A 22,420-nucleotide genomic window follows, 5' to 3' on the forward strand; every position below is an offset into this window, starting at 1 on the left:
AGTGAGGGTCCATCTCAGAAACAGCGCATTCGACACAATGATTCATTTCTTGGTCTCCCCACCCCAGGCCCCATTTTCATGGGCTGTGAGCCTGGCTGGGAATTCTGTCTCATAAGTTTACACAGAGCGATCCGACTCGGCTGAAACAGCCTGCATGCAGCCTACCCACACAACCTTAGAAAGAGGAAACCGGCTGGTGCTGTGGCTCACTTGGCTAATCCTCCGCCTGTGGCGCCGGCACCCTGGGTTCTAGTCCCGGTCAGGGTGCCGGATTCTGTCCTGGCTGCCCCTCTTCCAGTCTAGCTCTCTGCTGTGGCCCGGGAAGGCAGTGGAGGATGGCCCAAGTGCTTGGGCCCTGCACCCGCATGGGAGACCAGGAGGAAGCACCTGGCTCCTGGCTTCGGATTGGCACAATGCACCAGCCGTGGCGGCCATTTGGGGTGTGAACCAACGGAAGGAAGACCTTTCTCTCTGTCTCTCTCTCTCACTAACTCTGCCTGTCAAAAAAAGAAAGAAAGAAAGATGAAACCTTTGTCTTGCTCCTCTGAGAGTAGTCCTGGGGTTCCCTGGGGGTTTGCTCATTGTGGACGGTGTGTTTGTCATTTGGGAGCTGGGTTCTTACCCATGTCTGTCTCTGAGTGGCAGTCAGGGCCCTGTGAGTCTCCTTGGGGTCCAGGCTGCCGGTCTGGGCATGCTCAGAGCAGATGCACACCCACACAGTGAAAAAGGCCCCTCCCACACCATCACAGACCTCTGATGGGCCTGGTGGCAGCACTCAGAGCAGTGGGAGCATTCTGGTCTGGGGTGGGCAGCTTCCCTGGAAAGGGGAATGACTGCCAGCTGGTGACGCCTGCGTCCCCTGTGGGTGGACCAGAAAGGGGAAGTGTGGTCAGGCTGGGCTCACTGGTGCGGGTGAGGAACACCTCTTATCAGCTGCAGCCGAGCCGCCACACTCAGGCCACGGTCGTCTCTACAGTCGCTCACATCTGGACAGCCTCCCCGTTCCGGTAAGCGCCTTGGCTCTCCCGGGCCATTTCCCACTTTCCCCCACCGCAGGCACCTGTTGGTATCAGGGCATGTCCATGGGAGTGATTGCCTGGATGCCAGGCCGGGGGCTGTGGCCTGGGGCCTTGGTACAACTGCTGGGTGGGGTCAGAGAAACACTGAGCCTAAAGGTTGCTGCTTTTCCAGTCGCTGGCTGGGTGAGCCGAGGCATCACATCCCCTCTCTGGGGCACTGCTTCTTGGTATCTGTGTCGGGAGCCGTGAGAAAGTCAAGGAGACGAGGACTGGGAGTGAGGCATGGCAGGAGCACAGTGTCAGTGTCGTTCTTTGGGTACTGACGGTGAGCTCGGACTTGGGACCCTCACGGCACTGTGCTAGATGTCAGGCTGAGGGTGGAGGCACCGATGGTGTGAACTGCAGCTCAGAGATGAAGAACCGGGACCCCTCAGGCCTTGATATCGTCGCCATTGCATCTATGGCATGCAGGGATTTAGAAGGCATCCTGCCTTTCAGAGGCCTTGGGTCAGGGAGTGCTGGGCTTCAGGGAGATGACAGGGAGTGCTGGGCCATTTGCCTTTGCCCTTGGGAAAGTTGGCTCAAGAGGAGACCTGGGTTCAGCTTTGCCATCTCCACTTCCAGTCACTGTCCCTGAGCCACTCCCTGTCCTGCCCCACTGCATCAGAAGCAGGCATTGCTGGGCCTGAAGAACATGAGACTGGGGAACTTTTTTTATTTTTAAAAAGTTATTGCTTTGGATTATTTTATTTATTTGAGAAGCACAGAGACAGAGAGAGACAGACTGATTGACCGAGATCTCACATCTGGTGGTCCACTCTCCAAACTGTTTGCAAGAACTGGGGCTGGGTTAGGCCAAAGCCAGGAGTTGAAAACGCCATCTGGGTCTCCCATGTGGGTGGCAGGGACCCAAGTTCTTGAGCCATCACCTGTGGTTTCCCAGGGTGCTCCTTAGCAGGAAGCTGGAATTGGGAGTGGAGCCTTCCCCCAAGCCCAGGCACTCTGACATGTGGTGTTGGTGTCCCTAACAGTTTCTTAAAAATTAAGCCAAAATCCCATGCCCACCTAATGCTAGCACCCAGGAGCGGGCATGGTATGGTTACGTTGCTGCTTACGGTGTTTGTATCCCATATCACAGTGCCTAGCGTGAGGCTCAGCTACTCTGTTTCTGACCCAGCTTTCTGCTAATTCACACCCTGGGAGGCGCAAGGTGACAATTCAAGCACTTGGGCCTCTGCTACCTACTTGGGAGACCTGGATTGAGTTCCAAGCTCCTAGCTTCAGCCTGTTACTGTCTATGCTACTGTTACAGCCTATGTTACTGTCTCTGTCTCTTTCTGCCTTCCAAATAAAATGAAAATACGAATTAGGAAAGCTAGTGACCAGCAAAGCTCGTGACAAGAGCCCCACACCCTGATGTCCAGCCCAGTGCCCTTCAGTGCTTCACTTGTGTACACGAACAGATGTGCACCTTTCACCTTGTAAACTTTCATTTCCTACTGAGGATGTTGGGTAAAAATAAAATAGGGAAATGCTGCATGAACCCACAGTCTCAGGAACTCCTGGCGAGGGACAATGTGGTATCCGTCGGTGACTCCCCAGAAATGCCCTTTGGAGAAGTAAGTTGGGGTGAGACCATGAGGACTTTTAGCCATTCCCCCACCCATCCACTCCTCCCTGTGGAAGGACTTGCTCAATCCGTTCCCTGTGAATCACTCAGAATTGCAACAGGCTCACCGGTGTTCCTGGGCAATGTCTCAGTCAGCTAGAGGAATGTGCAGAAGCCAGGGGGAAGCTGGATCCCCACCACCCCCACACTTGCACGGCCTCTGCTTCCCAGCCAGCCTTTTGACCCTAGTGGCCTCGTGGAGGGCAAGGAGCTTGCCTAAGGTCCTGTGTCCAAGGAAACTGGCTTTGGACTTCAGATTGCTGGAGTTTCAGATTCATCATTACAGGGGAAGGCCATCTGTAACACGGAAAAGGACCCGGGGCATCACTCAGTCACCCACATATTCACAGACGGGGGTCTCGGGGGACATCACAGTGTCCCAGGTGACGTTCAAGGACTAGAGACAGAGTGGTGAAGAGACAGGTAAGAGCCTGCTCTCCTGGGAGGCCAGCTACGAGCAGACAGAACAAGCCTCCAGGGACAGCCGTCACTGTCACAGGCTCAGTGTGGGGGAACACATGTCGGCCACCCTACACGGCAGGGTTAGAAGTGCCCCTTCCTGTGGCTGAGGAGCACTCTTGACTCTGTGGGCAGTGCAGGAGGAAGGAAGGAAGCGCCCTGGGGCAGGGCAGGGAGGGGTGCTGGAAGGTGGGAGAGGGCTTTGTCATTGCTGGACCATGGCCCTCAAGCCTGTCTGCCTCCTGCCTGCCCACTCCGGCCAGCCCCCAGGCCTTGGGCTCTGCCTCCTGCCCGGGAGACAACAGAAGCTCTGGGATGTGAGCTTCCTGTCCCCACAACCCCAGTCCTCGCTGCTCCCATTCTGCACCTCTCTCACGTCTCCATCCGTGCCCTCTTTGGAGAGCTCACTCTTCCCTAGGGCCCCAGGCAGGTGTCTCCTCCGCTCTTCTTCGCATCTTGCTCTACCTCTCTCTTCCTTCCCTGTGTTTCATGTCTGTCCTCTCTCCTGGCCCCAGCAGAGCTGGAACGCATACAAGCCTCTCATACTGCAGCCAGCCAGCCCTTGCTCAGTCTCCTGTCCCGGAATTCAGGCTCCCCGTGCCAGTGGAAAACCCCTCTCCCATTCCTGACCTCCTCCTCCTCCTCCTCCTCCTCCACTTCCTCCTCCTCCTCCTCTAGCTGTTCCTCCTTGCCCTCCTCTGCCAGTTCTTCTTCTTCTTTCCTCCCAACCGATGCAAGGATTCCTCAGGACTCCATCTCTTCCTCTGGCCTTCTCTGAACACAGGAGATTCAGAGCCTTTTCCGAGGGCAGACGGCCGCGGAGAGAGAGGAGGGAGAACCTGGGGGTGCCGAGCTCCTCAGTGGGGAGCACTTGCAGGCAGGGAGGTGAACAGGAGGTGTGGACCTCCTGGGTCTTGGCCCTGCAGGGACTTCATTCCTGCAGCCCTGTCACATTCAGCTCTTAGCGTCCTCCCAGGACGTAGGACAAGGGTTTACAGATGTCCCTGCTCCTGCTCATGCCCCAGGGAGGGAAAACAGGAAGCTACGAATTGTTTCTCTTCCTCCATGGCTACACACCCAGCCAGTGAGTTTAAATGATGCAGAGGCCTAAATCAATCTCCAGGTTTGGGAATTTACAGAGTTAGGGTACTCGGGGTGGAACTGGGAGAACGAAAGTGAGAGGACATCATAGGTGCAGAGGAAAGCGTGGGAGTCCTCTGGGCATGCGCCTTGACAAATCGTGTCTTGTGTACAGCCTATGTCCAAAGAGAGCTGCTGAAATGTCATCGGACCTGTGTATTTAACATGATAATAAACGATAAGGTAACCCTCTCTGCAAGCTCCAGTTATAAGGTTGGCAGCAGCCAGTACGGTCCAGTTTTATCAGGGACCCTAGAAAGACAGCTCAGCGGATTTTGTTTTTTTTAAAGCAACAATTATGAGGCTGCAAGTTACTATGCAGTAGGTAAGTAGAAACTATTATGGGCTGTATGTTAGGCAGCCATGGGAAGCTTGATGTTGAACAAGGGGAGAGGAATCCTTTGCTGCCCGTGATTTCAAGAAGAGGGGGATGAGCCCTGCCATGGAGAGGCAGGACCGGGTGTTGGGATTTCAGGCACTGTGATCAGCAGACAGGGATGGCATCTGTGTTCAAGGAATCTTCTTCAGTGACTCTCACTCTATCCAGATCCTGCTGCCACCTATGAATGTTCTATGGGGGAAGCCTCCAGTTTCCTCATTTGCCCCCACTCGGGCTCTGCAGATTGGCTAAGTGCAGTGCTCCTCGCGAAGGCCTGAGAACAGCTAGGGCTGCTTACTTAAAATGCTGATGCCCGATGCCCACATCAGACCTCCAGATCAGAGTTGGGAGTGGAGTGGGGACTTAGGACCTTGTCTTCAAGTACTTTTTCATACGCTTCCCAGGCAACCGGAATGTGATATGTGAAAGGCTCTGGCTTAGTGGTCAAAAGTTAAGCCAGACAGACCTTGATTTAACTTCTGGTTTCTCTACTTCCTAGCTCTGCAACCTTGGGCAAGTTATTGAGCTCTTCTAAATCTATGGTTTCTCATCTATAAGATGGTATAGTGGGGGCAGGTTTGTGGCACAGCAGTTAAGTAGCCACTTGGAATGCCCACATCCCACAGCATTGCTTGGGATTGAGTCTCAGCTACTCTGCTTCCGATCCAGCTTCCTGCTAATGTGCACCCTGGGAAGCAGCAGGTAATGGCTCAAGTACTTGGGTCCCTCACACCTATTTAGGAGACCTGGACTGAGTTCTGACCCTTGGCTTTGGCCTGACCGAGCCCTGGCTGTTGCAGGCATTTGGGGAATGAACCAGCAGATCGAAGATCAATCTCCTTCTTGCTCGCTCTCTCTCTCTCTCGTACTCTCTCACTCTCTGTCTTTGTCTCCCCCCATTTTTATGATTTTATTTATGTATTTGAGAGGCAAAAGTTACAGGAAGAGAGAGGGAGAGACAGAGACAGAAAGGTCTTCCATCCACTGGTTTACTCCCCAGATAACCACAATAGCCAGAGCTGGGCCAAGCTGAAGCCAGGAACCAGGAGCTTCTTCCAGGTCTCCCATGTTGGTACAGGGTTCCAAGCACTTGGGCCATCCTCCACTGCTTTCCCAGGCCACAAGCAGAGGACTGGATCAGAAGTGGAGCAGCTGGGACACGAATTGGCGCCCATCTGCCTTTCAAATAAGATGAAGATAAATAAGAAAAGTGATAAATGGTATAGTAATAATTATTACCTACTTTACAGAGCTGAAGCATGCAGAGTAGTCAGAACTCGTGGTAAGTCAGCACATAACGCATGCCAGTTTTCTAAAGTCCATTTTCATATTGAGGTTCTCATTGAATGGAACAAGTCACAGCAAAAGACTGAGGTCTTGCCAATATTGGAAGTTCTCAAACAATGGTTCTGCTTTCAGTTCTGTTATGAACAAAAAGAATACACCAACATGGTGTCAGTGTGACAAGGTAATCAGGGTAAACAAAGTTTAGGGTCAGCTGAACTTAGCTGGAACTTCATTTTGGTTAATTAGTTGTGTAGCCTTTGGTAAATTTATTTTTTTTCAATTATTTATTTATTTGAAAGGCAAAGAGAGAAAGAGCTATCTGCTTGTTCACTCCCCAGATGCCCACAGCAGTCATGCCAAAGCTGGGAGCCAGAATCTCAACTTGGTTCTCCCATTTGGGTGGCCAGGGACTCAACCACTTAAGCTGTCACCTTGCCTCCCAAGGTGTGCATTAGCAGGAAACTGCAGTTAGGAGCAGAGCCCAGACTTGAACCCAGGCACTCTGATATGGGACGTAGGTGTCCCAAGCAGCGTCTTAACTGCTGTGCCAAACACTCACCCCTCTGGCAAATTTCTTAATGTCTCTGAGCTCTATTTCCTCGTCTGTAAAATGGAAGCACAGTCAGTTCTCCATACTCACGGGTTCTGCATCTACGGATTTAACCAACTGTGGATGAAAATATTTGCAAAAAAAAAAAAAAAAAAAGTGTCCGTACTGAATATATACTCTTGTTTCTTGTTGTTATTTTTTGAACAATACAGCATAACAACTATTTATGCAGCATTTAATTGTATGAGGTATTATAAGCCATCCAGAGATCACTTTTAAGATATATGGGAGGATGTACATAGGTTATATTCAACCCAGATCATTTTATAGAAGAGACTAGAGCACCTGCTGGTTTTGGTACCCATGGGGGGTTCTGGAACCAATCCCCCAACGATACTGAGGAACGGCCGCTGGAAGAGCCCCTTGCCTGGAAGGTTATTAGCAGGATGAAATGTTAACATGTATATCCGTGGTTCTCAACCTTGACCTCCTATTAGAATCATCCAGAAAACTTAAAAAAAAAACAAACACGGCCAGACCCCAGTCCAAGCCAGTCAAATCAGAATCTCTGCTGCGGCGCACACATCTGCGGTTTCTAAAGCTCCTCGGGGGATTCCACATGCAGGCGGGGGTGGGGACTTCCGATATCCTCAAGGTCCTGACCCAGGGCCTGGCACACACAAGGGACCTGGTAACTAATAACTAGAGGATGTCTCGAGAATGCACCTTGCTCTTCCTTCTTCCACTCGTAGTGTCCACCAAATGTTCCCCCAAAACAACAGGAACAGGCCCTGCCGGCTCTCCTAGCAGCTGGGACCCCGACACCTGCACCTGCGGGTGCAAGTCTCCCCTGTGCCCAAGGCCTGGCATTTGACCTGTGCTCTGGGGCTGGAACAGCTCTGCTCCCACATCACTCTCCCGGCCTAGACTGATCTTGGGCCCTGACTCTGGCCTCCCAGGGCCCTCCTGTAGACCTCAGAGTCCTGCCCTGAGAACCCTCCTGTTTCCTCGGCCTCTTGAAGTCAGTCCCTGAGAGACACATCCATATCTTTGGGCTAATTCTCAGCGTCCTGTCATATAAGCACTCCCGTGTCCACGCTTCGGCAGCTCTCGGTAGTCCTGCACCCCAACTCCATGCCTGATGGTAAGAGTAGACTCCAGCTTCGACCTCGTCACCTCGCAGCTGCTGTGCTCTGCTCTCTGGCAGAACTCCCTGCTGTCCCCCCTGAAACTAGCCCAGTGGCCTAGAAGACATCCAGCTGGGAACACGATGTGATTCTCCTGGGACCCCTCTCTCAGCTGTTCTCTCCCCAAAAGACAAGCTCTTCTCTGCTCTGTTGCAAAGGCCATCTCTTAGCAGCCTATGGAGAAGGGGCTGACCACAGCGCTGCTTCTCTGGTCATAGTATGTGGGGGACTAGACCCTGATCATTCCTTTTGGGGGATTTCCTATGACCTGTAACACTACCAAATCACTGTCGAATGATGCTCCTTCCAAAGCAAAATATCTTGAGCCCCATTTGACTTTTCCTGCCTGACTCAGAGGGAAAGCATTCTTGCCCTCCTTCCTTCCCAGGGGGGCTTGGGCAGGCTGCTCTCAGTCTCAGCTCGCTGGCAGGAGAACACAGTGGCAGAGAGGATGAAATGAGGTGAGAGTCAAGAAAGCACTTGGAAAACTGCTCAGCGCACTGCGTATGCTTGAAACATCTGATGGCAAATAAAACCCATTGCATTAGTCAGAACAAAACTTTTAAAAAAAGATTATTCTGAGGAGTTATTTCTTTTTTAAAGATTTATTTATTTAGAAAGTCAGAGCTACAGAGAGGGAGACAGACAGACAGACAGACAGAGATAGAGATCTTCTGTTTTCTGGTTCACTCTCCGGATGGCCTCAATGGCCAGCGCTGGGCCAAGACAAACCCGGGAGCGTCTTCCAGGTTTCACACGTGGGTGGCAGAGGCCCAAACATCTGGGCCATCTTCCGCTGCTTTTCCCAGGGCATTAGCAGGGAGATGGATTGTGAGTGGAACAACTGGGATATGAACCAGCACCCACATGAGATGCCAGTGTCTCAGGCGGCAGCTTTACCCATTAAGCCTATAGTTTTACTTTTGGCAACATCATTCCATTTCCTCTTTCTCTTTTAAAACATATTTACCTGTTTATATATATCTATATCTATCTATCTATCTATTTATTTATTTATTTATTGACAGGCAGAGTGGATAGTGAGAGAGAGAGAGACAGAGAGAAAGGTCTTCCTTTTGCCATTGGTTCACCCTCCAATGGCCGCTGCGGCCGGCGCACCACACTGATCCGATGGCGGGAGCCAGGTACTTCTCCTGATCTCCCATGGGGTGCAGGGCCCAAGCACTTGGGCCACCCTCCACTGCCCTCCCGGGCCACAGCAGAGAGCTGGACTGGAAGAGGGGCAACCGGGACAGAATCCCGCGCCCCGGCACCGCAGGCAGAGGATTAGCCTATTGAGCCATGGCACCAGCCCTCTGTCTTCTTTCTCTCTATCTACCTACCTACCTGCCTATCTGGATCCATCCATCCATATTAGTTCTTTCTTTCTTTCTTTCTTTCTTTCTTTCAGAGGTAGAGTTATAGACAATGAGGGGGAGAGACAGAGAGAAAGGTCTTCCATTTACTGATTCACTCCCTAAACGGACACAACGGCCGGAGTTGAGCCGATCCGAAGCCAGGAGCCAGGAGCTTCTTCCGGGTCTCTCATGTGGGTGCAGGGGCCAAGGACTTGGGCCATCTTCTACTGCTTTCCCAAGCCATAAGCAGAGAGCTGGATCGGAAGAGAAGCAGCGGGGACTAGAAGTGGCGCCCACATAGGATGCCGGCACCACAGGCAGAGGATTAACCTGCGCCACAGCACCAGCCCCCCTATTAGCTTTTTCATCACTATAATGAAATGCCCGTAGCAGGCTACTTATGAATAGAAGAGATTTACTTCGTTCACAGTTTTAGAGGCTTAAGGGCGTGGTGCCAACACCCGCACAGCTCCAGTGAGGACCCTCTTGGCTCTTTAACAGGAAGTCAGACAGAAATTGAGTGGAGCCGAGCTCAAGTTTTTCTAACAATCTTCTAGTGAGGGGAGGGGTCCCAGGACAGCTACTTTAAGTCCTCCCGAGGGCAGCACCCACAGCAAGACCTAAAATCTCCCCCTAGGCCATGCCTCTCCCAGTACTAGGCCTCTCTGCTCCCAATACTGCCACCATGTGGACCAAGTCTCCAATCACAGTGGACCCTTGAAGGACACCCAAACCATATCCAAACTACAACACTACATCTGTCTGTCTGTCTATCTATCTATCCACTTATCTACATTTCTATCTGGCTCCCCTGAACTAAAGGAGGTGAGAGTCCAATTTATGTTTTCTAAACAAAGGTTCTGACATGTGGCCCCTTATGTCTAGTGTCTTTTTGACCTCACTAGGCCCTGCAAAACAAATTGTACAGGCCCCCTAAGTTTTCAGTCTTCATTTTTCTTCCTTTCCCCTGATACTTCTTCCTCTATTACTCTCTTTTGTGCATACTGAAAAGATGATCTGCAACAAATCTTGGTGTGTGCATGCCTAGGGGGTGAGCTACTCTGGGTAGCTGACAGCTCCCTTAAGAATAAATCTCTTGGGGCTGACGCCTGCAGTGCTGGCACCCCATGTGGGCGCCGGTTCGAGTCCTGGCTGCTTTATTTCTGTCCTGGCTCTCTGCTGTGGCCTGGGAAAGCAGTGGAAGATGGCCCAGGTCCTTGGGCCCCTGCATGCACATGGGAGACCTGGAGGAGGCTCTTGGCTCCTGGCCTTGGATTGGTGCAGCTCTGACCATTGTGGCCATTTGGGGAGTAAACCAGCAGATGCTTCCATCCTCTCTCTCTCTCTGCCTCTGCCTCTCTGTAACTCTGCCTTTCAAACAAATAAATCTTAAAAAAAAAAAAAAAAAAGAATAAATCTCTAGGAGCTGGTGTTATGGCACAGCAGGCTAAGTCACTGCCTGCAACACTGGCAGCCCATAGGAGCACTGATTCAAGGCTTGGTTGCTTCATTTCTGATCCAGCTCCATGCTAATGCTCCTGGGAAAGCAACGGAAGATGGTCCAAGGGCTTGAGCCCTTGTCACCCACATGGGAGACCTGGATGAAGTTCCAGGCTCTTGGCTTCAGTCTAGCCCAGCCCCAGCTGTTGTGCCCATTTGAGGAGTAAACCAGTAGACAGAAGATATCTCTCTCTACTACTATTACTACTAATACTGCTGCTGCTGCTACTCCCTCCTTCTCTCTGCCATTCAAATACATAAAATAAATCTTAAAAAAAAAAAAGAATAGGAGCCAGTGCTGTGGCATAGTAGGCTAAGTCTCTACCTGCAGCGCCAGCATCCCATATGGGCACCAGTTCATGTCCCAGCTGCTCCTCTACCAATCCAGCTTTCTGCTATGACCTGGGAAAGCAGTGGAAGATTGCTCAAGTGCTTGGGCCAATGCACCCACGTGGAAGACCTGGAAAAATCTCCTGGCTCCTGTCTTCGGATTGGCCCAGCTCTGGCCACTGCAGCCATCTGGGGAGTGAGCCAGCGGATGGAAGACCTCTCTCTTTGTCTCTTCTCTGTCTGTCTATAACTCTACCTCTCAAATAAATAAATAAAATCTTTTTTTAAAAAAAGACTAAATCTCTAGTTCATTTATCATTATGGATAAATCATAGAAGTATCATACAAAACCAAAAAAATAAGCTGAAGAATGAAGTATACAGAGGGTACAAGTTATACACGATTGGTTTTGCCATTTATAACTTATTAGTGACCAAAGAACATTATATTAATCAAGTCAAAGCTTAAGAAGCAAAATTTTAAACTGAAAATCCAAGTCCACAGACACTATGCCAGTGATACAATCACATTTTTACATTTCCAGCCAAGTCAGAAGATCTGTGTAGTAAGAATGGCTTTAGTAGCAGCCTAATTCTGCCCTGTTTCTCTGCCACCTTTTACATTGTTGACATTATTCAAACACTCTGAAATGGCACTGTGTGAACATGCACCAGTGAGCTCCCGCGGGCTTGAATGGGACACAGGTGGTTGCCTCTCCGAAGCCAGGATGCCAGGACACCTCCCAAAGATCCCTAAATGGACATTTTGACTTTAATATCCAAATGAACCAGCACAATACCCCTTCCATGGATGAAGGGAGCCCAGCCTCAGGGCCTGTGCTGTGGTCCAGTGGGTTGAGCTGCTGCTTGCAATGCCAGCACCCTATATCAGAGTTCTGGTTCAAGGAATCCTAGCTGCTCTGCTTCTGATCCAGCTCCCTGCAAATGTGCCTGGGAAAGCAACAGAGGGCCCAAGTACTTGGATTCCTTCTACCCACATGGAGGACCCAGAAGGAGTTCCTGGCTCCTGGCTTTGGCCTGGCTCATCTCCTGTCATTGTCATTTCTGGCATTTGGGGAATGAACCAGCCAATGGAAGATATCTCTCTCTCTCTCTCTCTCTCTCTCTCTCTCTCTCCCTCCCTCCCTCCCTCCCTCCCTCCCTCCTTTCCTCTCTGTCATCCTGCCTTTCAAATAAATAAAATAAATCTGAAAAAAAAAAAAATGAGCCCAGCCTCTTTTCCAGGCCCCCTGAGCTCATGGGGGCTTTCCTGCATCCTGCAGCCACTCCCCACTGTCACCGGGAGCCCAGCAGCTGGTGTCCTCTCCACCTGCCCATGTGTCCCCGTGGCTCAGAAAAGCTCTGTACACACGTCATTCCCTGACACAGGATCTGCTCACAGCAGCTCTGGTGTGTTGCACAGTTTTTACAGAAAGCATGAGGTTGCCAGAAAGTTACAATACAGGCAGAATATCAATTAATAATTAATATTGAATATCACACATAACCCTCCTACACACACACCACTCGTTCTCCGCTACGGGGCCTCTCCCATCACAGTCTGACTCGGTGCTCTCTCCTTGGCCTCTCCCTCTGCTGCTGACCTCCCCCAAGACTCTCCCCTTCTCTAATCGGCCAGCCTTCAGCCCCCAAACTCCTGTTACTTTCTTCAGCTTGCTCTGCACCTTTGGCTCTGCCTTTCTGGCCATGCCGCATTCAGAGAGACCCACCAGAGTAGTTTCCTAACTCCTACCTTGAAAAAAAAAAAGCTCTCAGAGTTGTCTTTGCCCTCTTTTGCACTATGCCTGCTTAGTGCCCACACAACATAAAAACCATGAATTATGGCCTTGAATGGCACTTCTCCCTCTGCTGCGTGTTTTAGGTACAAGAAAGAGTGGTGACTACACCGAGCACTTCAAGAGTACCTCAAAGCTAGGTTAATCTTCACCAAGCCCTGTAAAATGGCAAATGGTATCATTCCCACATTACAGAGGAAGACACTCTGGGAAGGTTAAGTGACTTGCCTGAGTGGCCTGCTAATGGCTAGGGTTTGACTTGAACCACGCTTGCCTGATTCCTAAGCAGATGTCTGCTTCTCTACACAGCACTGCAGACACTGCTCCCCGCCCCACCCCAGCCCATACGCCTTTGATTCACACCTCTTTCCTCCATCTCCATTCTCCCCAGGATCCCACAGCAATGAGTTGGTGGAGGGACAATTTCTGGATCATCTTGGCTGTGGCCATGATCATTGTCTCTGTGAGCCTGGGCCTCATCATGTACTGTATCTACAGGTGTCAACTTAGACAAGGTAATGGCCATCTCGCCTGGGCAGGTGGTGGGAGGGCTGAGGGCATTAGAGCCCCTTTAGGACAGGCAGATTAGTTCTGGGCCTGTATGAGCTAAACTTTGGATTAAGCATCACACATTCTGGGTTTGAGTCCTAGTCCTGCCACGGACTTAGGTCCCTGGTCCTCAGCGCTTCCTCCCATTTGCACAGTAAAGGGAAGGAGGGCGACTGACCTCCGAGTTGCCTTCCAGTCCTCGGGGTCTGCCTCAGGGCATGGTAGGCTCCAGGGCTTTCTTTTCCTGTGCTGACTGCTGATCACAGCATCCTGTCTCTGGGGCTTGAAAGAGAACATGGGGCTACGGAACACCTGGAATTGTGTTGAGGAGTGAAACACGCGCTCAACCAAGGGCCACAGTGTTTGGCCACCTTCTCCATTGGATGATATTCTGTGTGATCCCCACCTTGAACACAGGCCTCTTTGGCATCCTCTGGTCATGAATGATATCATAAATGGGGAAGTAGCACTAACTCCAGATTATTTACAAGTGGTTTTTCCACTTTGCTGTTCATCTCCAGAAACATGGAATCCTTGATTCCGTAGTGTGTTGTTTGGAGATTTACTGGGGAGTGGGGGGGGGGGGGGGCAGAGATATCTGGCCTGTGAGCCGTATAAGACCCACATAATCATTTGGTCTGGCCCTGCCAAGGCAACTGCAGGTAGGACTTCAAAGTCAATAGAAAAGTTCCCCAACCCTGCGTAATGGTCTAAGCCGGGAGTACGCAGGGGTGGGGGTGGGGGTGGTTGTACTAAATGTACTGAGGGGTACCGCACCTGTCCCTGGGCACCCCTGGGGCAGGCATCCGTCAGTGATCAAGCACTGTCCTCCCACTGCAGCTGGGCACAGCTCAGAACCTGCCTCAACCAAGGCTGCACAAGAAGTAGACCTTTTTCTTTGTCATTCTCCTCAATCTCTTTTTTTTTTTTTAATTTTTATTTTTTTGACAGGCAGAGTGGACAGTGAGAGAGAGAGACAGAGAGAAAGGTCTTGCCGTTGGTTCACCCTCCAATGGCCGCGGCCGGCGCGCTGTGGCCAGCGCACAGCGCTGATCCGATGGCAGGAGCCAGGAGCCAGGTGCTTCTCCTGGTCTCCCATGGGGTGCAGGGCCCAAGCACCTGGGCCATCCTCCACTGCACTCCCGGACCACAGCAAAGAGCTGACCTGGAAGAGGGGCAACCGGGACAGAATCCAGCGCCCCAACTGGGACTAGAACCCAGTGTGCCGGTGCCGCAAGGCGGAGGATTAGCCTAGTGAGCCACGGCGCCAGCCCCCAACTCCCGCTTCTAATTTTAGCTTCCCATCAGTGCAGATCCTGGGAGACAGCAGTGATGGCTCAAGAAATTGGGTACCTGCCACTCACATGGGAGATCTGGAATGAGTTCCTGCCTCTGAGCTTTGGCCCAGGCCCAGCTATTGCAGGAACTTTAGGGGGTGAGGGTGGGGCTGAACCAGCAGATGGGAGCTCTGTGTCTCTTTCTTTCTGCCTGTCAAGTAAATAAAAAAGGTCTGCTCCATGGCTCACTTGGCTAATCCTCCGCCTGTGGTGCCGGCACCCCGGGGTTCTAGTCTCAGTTGGGATTCTGTCCCGATTGCTCCTCTTCCAGTCTAGCTCTCTGCTGTGTCCCAGGAGTGCAGTGGAGAATGGCCCAAGTGCTTGGGCCCTGCACCCACATGGGAGACCAGGAGAAGCACCTGGCTCCTGCCATCGGATCAGCGAGGTGCGCCGGCCGCAGCAGGCCAGCCACGGTGGCCATTGGAGAGTGAACCAATGGAAAGGAAGACCTTTCTCTCTGTCTCTCTCTCTCTCTCTCACTGTCCACTCTGCCTGTCAAAAAAAAAAAAAAGTAAATTAAAAAATCATTTTAAAAAGTACATTCTATGCTCCTAAAGTCTTCTGTCCATTTGCCTTCGGAAGACTTTTCATTCTCAGATATGGTCACAAGTGTGACCCTGGACAAAAACTGGCCTACCCTCTTTAACTTGAACCAATCCTAATAATAAGTAGGTTATAATTAACACCAAGTTAATACTGAGGAGATAAACATGGTGTCCAGGTGGTTGCTGCCCTCCCTGGGGTCGGGTGCTCAGGTTCTAGCTCTGTCACTTACTAGCTCTGTGTGTCAAGTCTGTTTTCTCCCGGCAATTCTTTCAAATGTCCTGGACCTGCCTGGTTTCTAAGGACTTAATTCTCAAATCACATGTTGCGCTAATTCTTCCTAAATGAATGTGTGTTTCCCTCCGCATAGGCAAGAAATGGGAAGTTGTCAGGCCCTTGAAACAAAACCGAAGAGATGAAGAAAAGACATATGAGTAAGTGTGTGTGTGGAGGGGGGAATCCCTCTGCCTCTTTAATTCTGAGAACCCCTTGTTTACTTCCACCCTCGCCCTCCTGTACCGCACTGGTGCGACTGCAACGCCCACTCTTCTTGTGGAGCTGGAGAAATGCTGGGTCTCGGGGTGCTGGGGGTACAGGGCACCACTGCTCTACACAGCGGCCCTTATCTACTTAGACAGAGGTCCCAGAGGTCCCAGGTTAGGCTCTGTGTCCTGGCCCACCACCCAGTCTGTCCCTTTTTTTTTTTTTTAAGATGGATTAAAACTACAGTCCTCCAAATGCTGTTTTGCTGGACAAAAAATAGGCCATTTCTTTGCCTTGGTACTGCGTGCTGTATCGGGGGTGTTACGATTGCTAGCCATGTCGGAGCTCCCCAAGGCCACACTTGGGCTCGGTGATCCCCTAGAAGGACTCAGGGGACCCAGAAAAGCTCACAGTTAGGTTTAAATACAACAAGAGGATGCAGATTAAAATCAGCAAAGGCAAAGGCACACAGGATGATTCAAGGAGAAGCCGGTTGCAAGCTTCCGGGAGTCTCCGAGGGCAGTGATGTGTGAGCACTGCAGACCAGGGTCACTCATCCGAGCCTTGGTGTCCAGGGCTTATTGAGGGACAGCCATGGCGGCACGGAGCACCCACAAGACTGGCCTTTACTACTCACTCTCCAATCCCTGCAGGGGTCAGCTGATCCAGCCTGGCCCAGGGCCCCAGTTCTATATCAGGAGGACTATCCCAAGAGCTCACAGGAGACCTCCCAGGAGCCAGGCGAGAGCCATCCTTTTTTAAGAACACATGCACTCTTGAAAGCATGATCTATAATTTTCTAAAATGGCTTTTTACTGGGGCCCAGCCAATAAAACCCTTCCCCCACCAATTCTGATCCTCTCGAGGAGTAAGATAAATGTGCCAGGTGGCTAGATGACCTAAATGCCACCTGGATGAGGCTAATGCTGTTGAGATTCCCTGCTGAAGTACAACATGAGCACAGGAAAGCACACGTGGTAAGCGCACATCCCCATGGATCTCCGCACACCCAACAGACCCCGGTAGCTAGCACCCAGACCAAGAAACGGTGTCACCAACACCTCAGATGAGCACCTTATTCTGCCTCTCAGCCATCACACCCCAAGGGAACCACCATCTGTACCAGCATCAAGTTTATCTTTTCTTGTTTCAATGCTTTCATAAACGAAATTATACAGTGTCTATTATTTGGCATTTGTCTTCTCTTGCTCAATGTCATTTTTATGAGATGCCTTGTGGCAGCTGTCGATTATTCATTCCCACCACTACAGTGCTGCTAACTGCTGGGCATTTGGGTAATGTGATGGCTAATTTTACATGTTTCTGTTTCTCTGGAGAACCCAGACAACACAAGGGGCGTCCAGTTTGGGGCTGTTATGAATTGTGCTGATATTAACATTCTACTGCGTGTCTTGTGGTGAACACAGGCAAGCATCTTGGTGGGGCATAAACCCTGTAGTGGGACCGCTGTCTCAGGGGGAGTGCACACGCAGCGTTAGGAGTTCATCTGTTTTTTGTTTTGTTTTGTTTGACAGGCAGAGTGGATAGTGTGAGAGAGAGAGACAGAGAGAAAGGTCTTCCTTTTGCCATTGGTTCACCCTCCAATGGCCGCTGTGGCCGGCGCACCATGCTGATCCGAAGCCAGGAGCCAGGTGCTTCTCCTGGTCTCCCATGCGGGTGCAGGGCCCAAGCACCTGGGCCATCCTCCACTGCACTCCCGGGTCACAGCAGAGAGCTGGCCTGGAAGGGGGGCAACCGGGACAGAATCCGGCCCCGACCAGGGCTAGAACCCGGTGTGCCGGCGCCTCAAGGCGGAGGATTAGCCTATTGAGCCAAGGCACCGGCCCTGTTTTACAAATCAAAACAGGTGTCTTCCTCCCTGTGCTGAGCCAGCTCAGGTGAACACAGGAAGGCGTGCTCCCAGCTCTAAGCTACCACACTTCAGCCATTCCTTGACCCGAAGCAAACCGTTCCTTTTGGTGCAGTTATGAAGGGAAAGCGGGGCCCAGGAAGGCAAGGGAATGCTTCCAATCTGTATGGGCCAAAATCTGAATGTGCAACCCATTCACTTTCCCTGACATCTTCTTTTCAATCCTCTGACAGTAGGCATGGGCCAGACCAAACACTGATTGCTCCCTTTCTTTGTTCCCAGGAATGTTTTTAATCAGTCACCAACTGAATTACCCCCTCTGCCGCCCAGGGGTTTGCCTTCTCTTGGAGACTCCTGTAAGTATATTTTGCTGATAAGAGCTTCATTCAGGGTAGGATAATGAATTTATCTGGGTCTCTTAGCTTAGACTGACATAACAAAATTATGGTAGACTATAAACAGAAATCTTTCTCCCAGGTCTGGCTGTTGTAAGACTGAGGTCAGGTGCCAGGCAGTTCAGTTTCCGGTGAACGTTCTCCTCTGGGCTTGCAGAATGCTGCCTTCTTGCTGTGTCCTCCTGTGGCCCTTCCTCGGTGCAGTCGAGCTGGGGAAGAGAGCGGGAGAGCCAGCTCCCGAGGTCTCTTCTGACAAGGACATTAATCTTGCTAACTCAGAGCCCCACCTTATGATTAAATACAGCCACATTGGGGGTTATGGCTAAACACATGAATTTAGTGAGGACACATTCAGTCCACAGCACTAGGATTTGCAGACACAGGAATACATAAGTTTAAAAGGAATACCTAAGTTAACAAGGGCCAGCAAAGCACTGGTATTTGGCCTAGCAGTTAAGATGCCCACATCCCACATCCCAGTACCCGGGTTCCACACCCAGCTCAAGCCCCAAACCCCAGCTCCCTGAGGATCCTGGGAGGCATCAGTGATGGCTCACGTAATTGGGAGACCCGGATTGGGTTTCCAGGTCCCAGCTTCATCCCAGCCATTGCGGGCATTTAGGGAATGAACCAGTGGGTGGGAGCTCCATTACACATACTCTCTCTTTCTCTTTGACTCTCAAATACATAAATAGTAAGTGTGGAGGGAAAAATACCAAAGCTCCCAGTATCCTGATATGAATATGCAAATTCATGGTCAAATCCCAGCTAGAAACATGAGTGATAAGGAACTTGGGGTTGTCACTGGGTCTCACACACTTCCTGTCAGCAAAGTCTGCCTGGGTCCCCTGACTTCAGCTCTTCACTAGCCGGCTTTGCCCCATCCTTCGGGGTTCTGCTCAAAAGTCACCACCCCCAGAGGCCCTCCTTGACCTATCTAAAATAGTCCTGCTACTTTCTGTTGTAAAATTTGTGGCAGTTCTCCAAAACTGCCTTATTTAGTTATTGCCTATTTGTCTAGGACCTATCTCTTCCACTATAATCTCCAGGAAGTTATATATCTTCCATATATGTCTAATAATATATATATAATATATATCTTATAATAATATATATTATATATATAATCCTATATCTTCCATATGATCTCCAGGAAAACAGGAAGCTTTATTGTCTTATTCACGGCTGTCTACCCACCAGGACAGTGCCTGGAGCTTCCTAGATACTTAGTGAAGACGTTCTGATTGAACGTGGCCAACACTCACGGAGCACACACCGTGTCGGGTACCCTGCTAGGCACTCTACAAGCACTGTCTCAGTAATCCTCCCCATGACGCTACAGAGCAGGTGCACTGCCCATTGTCAGAGGAACACACTGAGGTACAGAGAAGTCAGATGACCCATCCGTGGTCACAGAGCCAGTGATTGCTGGAGTCTGACCATGAACTCATCCTAACTGCACAGTTCAACAGGAAATGACAAGGCAGTCATTTTGAGATTGTGGCACAGGCAGTTTCCACACACATCCAAGGTGCAGCTGAGCTGTGTTCTGTGTCTCTCCTTTTGCTCTAGGTCTTTTCTGTACTAATCCCACTTCCTGAAGCCACCTCTGGTCCTTCTTTCTTAGCAGATAGATTTGTACATAAGCAACTATGGAAAGTGCTGGAAAACAGCATAAGTCATCAGGAGGGATGTGCCAGAAAAGGAAATGGTTTGTACTGCTTCCTTGTGAGAGAGTTAGGAGCTGTAGTCACAACAGTGCTCATCTGGCTACCGGCTCTGGTCTGTTTCTTTTCTAAGCTTTTGCTTCACGGTTTCGGTGCAGCGCAGCCATAGGCAGAGAGACTTGGAGTCCGAGTGTATGACCAATATGCATATTTGATGTTTATTCACTTGGATGATCCTGAGAGCCACGACACATCTATGCTGAGTTTGTAAATGGGGATCTGGTCCCCCAGAACCTGGGAAGATCACCAAAACCCATGAAAATCTGGTTGAGCCATTTGGTCAAAAATACATCACAAACAGCTTTGCACGTAAGGAACTTGCTGTGTGTTCCAGCCCCACAGGAAACCCCAAGTCTGCAGCCGCCTACATACTCACTGGTGAACATGAGAAACAAGACGGCCACTTCCAGCTACGTGGAGCCTGAAAGTGACTATGACGACATAGAAATCCCCGCAAATACAGAAGGCCATCACTTAAAAACAACCTTTCCTTCAAACTGGGAAGCCAAACAGGGCTCCCACGGCTTATTTTAAAACCACTGAGAGTGGCTGAATTGCACTGGGCATCGGGGTCCAGACGGCTGTGATGAGGGGACAGATGCCACTGCTTGACCCTGGGAATAAGAGCCTTCAAGCTCGTGGGAGGAAAAGTTTCCAGTGGGAGGCTCCAGGCTTTCACCTGTGAGACACGTCACATTTCCCCAGCATGCTTTTCCCTGCCGTTCCTTGGTTTGTGTTTCTAAATGATGTTACATGGCAGTGTTTGTGCAGAGCCTCCTGGACTCCTGCCCCAGCAGGGCCTTGCTCTGTGCTCCAGTCTCACGTCTTTCTGCCCCACCCACTGAACAACACAGCTGAGTGCTCTTGCGTGCAAGTTACCACCTCGGGCCTTGTGAGTCTGCAAGGGTTTTTTTTATTTTTGAGGCCCTCCCCAACCACATAGACCCCAAACTCAGCGCCTTCGTATGTTATAGGCGAACGTGACCATCAGATTCAAGTTTTCACCTGGGTTTTTTCCCCATGCCTACAGGTGACACTACAACCATCAACTAAGACAGAAGTTACCTCCTGGTTTATTCCTAGAGGTGTCATTTTGCAGCAGGTGTATTGAGAGGCTACAGGAAAAGTAGGTTGACCCAGGAAAGAAAGGGACCAGATCACAATGGCCTATCCAAATGATGGCTCAGGAGGCTTGCTGCCCTCTGTCCACAAATTTTTTTTTTTTTTTTTTTTTTTTGGTCAGGCAGAGTTAGACAGTGAGAGAGAGAGACAGAGAGAAAGGTCTTCCTTTCCATTGGTTCACCCCCCAAATGGCTGCTACGGCCAGCGAGCTGCGCCGATCCAAAGTCAGGAGCCAGGTGCTTCCTCCTGGTCTCCCATGTAGGTGCAGGGCCCAAGAACTTGGACCATCCTCCACTGCACTCCCGGGCCACAGCAGAGAGCTGGACTGGAAGAGGAGCAACTGGGACAGAATCCAGCGCCCCAACCGGGACTAGAACCTGGGGTGCTGGCACCACAGGTGGAGGATTAGCCTAGTGAGCTGCGGCGCCGGCCATGTCCACAATTTTTGTTATTGCTTCCTCCCCCGACACGGAGTTCTGTGCAAACAGCCTCAGCCCTGAGAGTCCGGGAGGCAGAAAGCCAGGTGAGAGGCGCTGCAGCGAATGAGATGCCAAGGAAGTCGGCTGCTGCCTTGTCCAACAAGTGCCCCAGAGCTGCCAGGGTCACCGCTGCCCATGCCAATTTTAAAGGCTCTTAGACCTCGTCAGGTTCCTTCAGGTTAATCTGCTAGAGCCATAGGACAGGACTCAATCTAACCAGACTCACAAGATGCTGATTTGTAAGCAATCCTCAGGAATTCGGCTATCAAGCCAGCCTGCAGCGAGAGCACCATGGGCCTGACAAGGCCAGGGAGTGACTGCTGGGCTGCGCTTCCCCTGAAGCAGTGGGGAAGTGTGCTCCTGCCACAGTCAAGCTTTGGCCCTCAGCGACTGGCGGGCAGAGGGGATGCCTTCCTCCCTGGATCTCCCTTTCTACACTCCACCGAGCCTTCCACCTTGCCGCTAGCACCTCCTTGCTACAGGCCGGTGGTTCTCCAACAATGGCCCTGTGGAATTCTGGTGTTGTACAAGCCAAAGAAAGGACTTCCCCCACACATTACAGAACAAAAATAAGCCAAACGATAGAAATACTTCAAGAATATGTGTTCCTCTTATAAATTTTCTGTAAACCCTCTGCATCTATTTAACTATGAAGAACGTTAAAGGAAAATACCAAACATTAACTCGTCCTTGGTCTCTGGGACCCCACCCTCTCCTGGGTCGGTCTCCTCTTCCCTGTCTGAACTGACTTGGCCTCGTCTGTGGTCTGCCCTCTCAGCCTGAAACATCATCTCTGTGCAGGTCCTCCGTGGGGTTCTGTTCATGTCCCTGTTCTCATCTCACTCTGAATGCTCATGAGTGAACTCAACAATGCCCACGGGCCCAGCAGCCCCCGCCATTCTGATAACCTCCAACTCACAGGCTCCGGGTGAGCTCTTATTCCCCAAGTTCCAGACCCCACTGGCAAGTCCATATGACTGCCCCACAGGCCCCTCAAGTGCAACATAAGCCAAAGAAACCGACCGCCTACTTCTTGTGCTCTGCTCTCTTCTTTGTCCCCGAAGTCAGAAACTAGCATCCTTCCTGCTCAGTGTCCCCACCTGTTGAGCTCCCCCACCCCACCAGCAGTTCTCCCATCAGCCCATGTGTCCCCAGCACTAGGCTGAGGTCAAGCCATTGCCTTGGTTGCCAAGAAAACTTCAACAGCCTCTTCACTGGTCTCCTGCCTCTGGCTGCTCACCC

At 51.0% G+C, this 22,420-nt stretch overlaps 1 protein-coding gene across 1 annotated transcript; it reads left to right on the forward strand.

Moving 5' to 3' along the window:
* Positions 1-741: 741 nt before the first annotated feature.
* On the forward strand, positions 742-21,855 carry SCIMP (SLP adaptor and CSK interacting membrane protein). Its single transcript, XM_002719008.6, has 5 exons — positions 742-1,007; positions 13,065-13,188; positions 15,473-15,536; positions 17,738-17,811; positions 19,912-21,855. Exons 2-5 carry the CDS (start codon positions 13,077-13,079, stop codon positions 20,109-20,111), a joined length of 450 nt encoding a protein of 149 aa, XP_002719054.3. The 5' UTR covers positions 742-1,007; positions 13,065-13,076; the 3' UTR covers positions 20,112-21,855.
* The last annotated feature ends 565 nt before the right edge of the window (positions 21,856-22,420 follow it).

The sequence above is a fragment of the Oryctolagus cuniculus genome, chromosome 17 (genome assembly GCF_051225735.1).
Source record: "Oryctolagus cuniculus isolate XC-2025 breed Fujian yellow rabbit chromosome 17, ASM5122573v1, whole genome shotgun sequence".
In the NCBI taxonomy this organism is placed as follows: Eukaryota; Metazoa; Chordata; class Mammalia; order Lagomorpha; family Leporidae; genus Oryctolagus; species Oryctolagus cuniculus.

Bases quoted from the DNA above. Each gene is read 5' to 3' on its own strand.
- SCIMP (XM_002719008.6), top strand. From the start codon at position 13,077: ATGAGTTGGTGGAGGGACAATTTCTGGATCATCTTGGCTGTGGCCATG. The intron at 13,189-15,472 runs GTAATGGCCATC...CCCTCCGCATAG, and splicing joins CAGGTGTCAACTTAGACAAG to GCAAGAAATGGGAAGTTGTC. The intron at 17,812-19,911 runs GTAAGTATATTT...TGTGTGTTCCAG, and splicing joins GCCTTCTCTTGGAGACTCCT to CCCCACAGGAAACCCCAAGT.